Here is a 4,647-nt window from a genome sequence, read left to right as displayed (position 1 = left end):
CTGAAAACTCTAGAGCAGCAACTTAAAAAAAAACAGAAAACAAAACAAACAAAAGAACCCCCAAACAGTAACTGCTATGCTAAGGAGAAAAATAGAATCACACAAATGCTCAATTAAAACCTGTATTTTGTCTTTTACTCTTTTCCCACCTTTTGTGGTTTTAATTCAATAATCTAAGCTTACACATTAGAGACCTAGAAAAAGAAAAATAGATTAAATTTAAAGCACAGAAAATAAATAATAAAAATTAAAGCAGAAAACAAAGAAATTGAATACAGAATCCATGGAGAAAAATCAATAAAACCAAAAGCTGGTTCTTCGAAAATTATCAATAATAGCCAGGAAAACTAAGAAGAGAGAGGACACAAATTACTAATATCAAAAATGAAAGCGGGGACATCACTGTAGATCTTATGGACATTAAGAAAATAATAAGAATTAAAGAACATCAACAACCCTGCCCACAATTTTTTTAATCTAGATAAAGTGGACCAAGTCCTTGAAAGACACAATCTGCCAAAACTGATACAAGAAGAAACAATCTCAATAAGCTTATATTTATTAAAGAAATTGAATCAATAATTAATAACCTTCCAAAACACAAAGCACCAGGCCCAAATGGGTTCACTGTTGAATGCTACCAAAGTATACCAAATTGTCTGTAATTTTTTCTGGAAAATAAAAACAGAGGGAATAATTCCTAATTCATTCTATAAAGCCAGTATACTCTAATATCAACACCAGAGAAAAACATTACGAGAAAATAAAATTACAGACTAATATCTTTCAAGAACATAGATGCAATAATCCAGAAAAGAATATTAGCAAATCAAATCCAAAGATGTATAAAAAATTATGCACCATGACCAAGTGGGATTTATGTCAGATAGGCAAAGCGGGTTCACATCTGAAAATCAAATTAATGTAATCCATCACATCAACAAACTATAGAAGAAACAACACATACTCATACCAACCACCATCTATGATAAAAACTTAGTAAACCATAAACTGAAGGGAACATCCTTAACCTGGTTAAAAAACATAAGCAAAAACCTATGATTAACATTTCCTTAACAGTAAAAAACTATAAACTTTCTCACTAAGTTCAGGAGGGAAGCAAGGATATCCCCTCTCACCATTCCTTTTCAACATTATACCAGAAGCCCTAGCTAATACAGTAAGACCAATAAAGAAAATAAAAGGTATACAGATTGGGCAAAAAGAAATAAAACTTTACTTGTTAGCAGATGACATGACTGTCTGTTTAGAAAATCTGAGAGAATCAACAAAAATACTTCCGGCACCAATAAGCGATTACATTGAGGTTGCATGATACATGGTAAATACACGAACATCAAAATTAGAGAACTGACATTATCCCACTTCAGGCAACAAATGGTGCTAGAACAACTGGACATTACATGCAAAAAGTTGAATCCAGACTGACTTTACACCGTTCTACAAATAGTAGCTCAAAATGGATCATGAACCTAAATGAAAAATGAAAAACTAAAAAACTCCTAGAAGATAACACAGGAGAAAATCTAGAAGATCTTGGGTTTGGTGATAACTTTTTAGATACACCATAAACGGCCTGATTCATGAAAGAAACTACTGATAAACTGGACTTCACTAAAATTGAAAATTTATGCTCTGCAAAAGACACTGTCAAGAAACCAAGAAGAAAACCACAGACTAAGAAAAAAATATCTCTAAAAGGTATATCTGATAAAATACTGTTATCCAAAATATGCAATGAGCCCCTAAGAATCAACAATAAGAAATCAAACAACTAATGAAAAATAGGCAAAAGATCTTAACAGGCACCTCACCCAAGGAGATATACAGTTGGCAAATAAGCATATGAAAAGATGCTCAATATCCTATGTCATTAGGGAACTGAAGATTTAACAATGAGATACCACCACATACCGATAAGGATGGTGAAAATCCAAAACACTGACAACACCAAATCTGAATGTGGAGCAACAGGAACTTGCATTCATTACTGACTGGAATGAAACAATGGTGCAGTCATTTTGGGAGATAGTTTTTGTAAGTTTCTTACAAAACCAACATAGTTAGTTTTGCCATACAATCCAGCAATCACATTTCTTGGTATTTGCCCAAAGCTGAAAACACACAAAAACCTGACGTGAATGTTTAAAGCAGCTTTATTCATAATTACCAAAACCTGGAAGCAACTAAGATGTCCCTCAGTAGGTGAATGCATAAACAGTGGTACATAAAAACAATGGAATAGTATTCAGCACTAAAAAGAAATAAGTTATCAAGCTATGAAAAGACATGGAAGAACCTTAAATGCACATTATTAAGTGAAAGAAGTCTACAATCTGAAAAGCCTACTTATTGTATCGTTCCAACCATATGACATTCTAGAAAAAGCAAACAATGGAGACAGTTAACCAAAACTAACAGTTATGATTAGGTGGTTGCTAGGGTTTCGGTAAGGGATGGATGACAACAAGGAGCAGAGAGGAATTTCATGGCAGTGAAACTATTCTATACACTATAATGACAGATATAAATCATTATACATCCATCAAAACCCATAGCACACACCAAGAATGAACTCTAATGTAAAAAATAAACTTTAGGTGGTAATGATATAACATCGTAGTGTCATTGGAAGTAACAAATGCACCATCTTCCTGTAGGATGTTGACAGCGAGGGTCTCTCAAATTTGCCGTAAATCCAAAATTGTACTTAATAAAGTCTATTTTTCAAAATATGCGAGGCATTTGATGAGAGTAGAGATTTTTGTTTCTAACAGGAAAAAAATCTTAGTGAATAGAATAATTTTTTAAGGATAAATGATATGTTGTCACACAAATACACTTAAAAAGAACCTGCAACTTATGGTGAAAGCTTTGAGGATGACGTTCTACAAATGTACGCAAAACCTAATGGTGATATTGAAGTCGTAACAGAAATGTTTTGATAAGTTTTAAGGATCAAAATTATTATTTATCTATTTTTAAGGAAGAATGTCTACGGAGAATCCTGTCCGAAGGCTTCTATTCAGGTAAGACTTAACCTTGTGTATTTTCTTCACTTAAGAGTTTATTTCTGTATAAAAGCTAAGAGGACAATGGCGTGGTGGTCTGAGCTCTAGCCCCCTGGGGTGGAGGCTCAGCAACAAAGAATGCACGCGACTGTGCACTGGTGAGAGCAAGACGCCTAAGGAGTCCTTACCATGGCAGGGTTGCTGAAGACTAGGCCTGAGTGAGACAGGTCGGGCAGTCTGTCCAGCCTGTCCAGCCTACTGACCCTGCTGGGAGGGCGCCTTAGGTGTTAGGTCTGGCTCCTGAGGCCTTGCCACTCGTGGGTCTGTCTGTCTGTGTGCCTTCGCCGGTGTCTGCGTGGCCTGTTGGGGCTCCGGGGAGGGTACGGAGGGTTCCCTCTGCTTCGGTGCTGGGTAGCGGGTCTGCGGACGGAGTCCGGATGCGGCTCGGGGCCAGTCCTCACGTTCGCTTCGCGATATCGCACGTGGCGCGGTGGAGAGTGCCTGGAGAACTGCCGGTGCTGGACCGGTGAGTGCGAGGGCACATGGACGCCCTGTCTGTAGTTCGGACACAAAGGTTGGTCCTGGGGGTACGGCGCAGATGGTCGCCGCGAGTTGCGGTAGCTCGTGGACGTGGGCGGAGACGAAGGCAAGGCCTGCTCGTCCGGGTCACCTCTGTGGTCCCTGGGCTGCCTACCCTCTGCCGGGCGTCGACTCTCACGGGCGCGGGCATCCCTGACCCGCCTGCCCGCCGGGTGGCGGCGCGGGAGGTCCACGCCCCAGGCGTCCGCCACGTGTGCCAGGAGCAGCTGGGAGAGGTGGCGGTGCGCGCGCTCGTCCCAGTGCACGCCGTCGCGCTGCCGGTGCTGCTCCGCGTGCCGGAAGTGGAAGTGGAGGTCCAGCACGTCGAAGCCGTGCCTGCTGGCCTCGGCCGCGCCGTAGAAGTTGGCCTCCAGCATGTCTTCCCACAGGCGGGAGCACTGCAGCTGGTGCTCGGCCGGCAGGAAGCTGTCGGAGACGACCTCGGCCACCGGCATGGCCGTGTTCCACACCAGGAGGCAGGACACGGGCAGCACCCGGTCCAGGAGGCTGAACAGCCTCTGCAGGTTCTCGCGGTAGCCTCTGTGGAAGCCGTACCTCGCGAGGTCCCAGATGCAGGAGTTCATGATGACTAAGTCCGGGGGGTGCTCGCCCCGCCGCAGCTCCCCGAGGATCTCCGCGAGGTAGTTGGAGTACACGCGCGTGAGGAAGTAGAAACGCACCAGGTGGTGGCCCGAGCAGAACTGGCGGACCTCGCGGTAGTGGGAGCCATGGTGCGTGCGGCGCCGCCGGCCGCCCTCCAGCAGCACGTCCTGCTCGAAACTGGGCTCGCCATGGGCATTCAGCTGGCTGGACGACAGCAGGCGGTCCTTCTGCAGCAGGAGCACCAGGTCCTTGTACACGGCCCTCTGGACCGAGTCGCCCATGACCACCACGAACTTGTTGTGCAGCAGCTGCCGGACCTCGCAGGCGCGCAGGTGGACCATGGCGGCTGAAGACAGGATCGGAGACGGAGCGCGTGGCTTTCCTCAGGGGCGGCCGGAAGAGCGCTCGGAGGGAGGGCAGCGGACAGGCGGGG

At 44.2% G+C, this 4,647-nt stretch overlaps 1 protein-coding gene across 1 annotated transcript; it reads right to left on the bottom strand.

Moving 5' to 3' along the window:
* Nucleotides 1-3,319: 3,319 nt before the first annotated feature.
* Nucleotides 3,320-4,555, bottom strand: LOC109396778 (PC-esterase domain-containing protein 1B-like). The gene has a single exon (XM_019668907.1). The coding sequence runs from the start codon at nucleotides 4,553-4,555 to the stop codon at nucleotides 3,320-3,322; it is 1,236 nt and encodes a 411-aa protein (XP_019524452.1).
* Nucleotides 4,556-4,647: the final 92 nt, after the last annotated feature.

The sequence above is a fragment of the Hipposideros armiger genome, unplaced genomic scaffold (genome assembly GCF_001890085.2).
Source record: "Hipposideros armiger isolate ML-2016 unplaced genomic scaffold, ASM189008v1 scaffold_543, whole genome shotgun sequence".
NCBI classification, from domain to species: domain Eukaryota; kingdom Metazoa; phylum Chordata; class Mammalia; order Chiroptera; family Hipposideridae; genus Hipposideros; species Hipposideros armiger.
The sequence above is the reverse complement of the archived record's forward strand: the minus strand, read 5'-3'. Positions and strand labels throughout refer to the sequence as shown.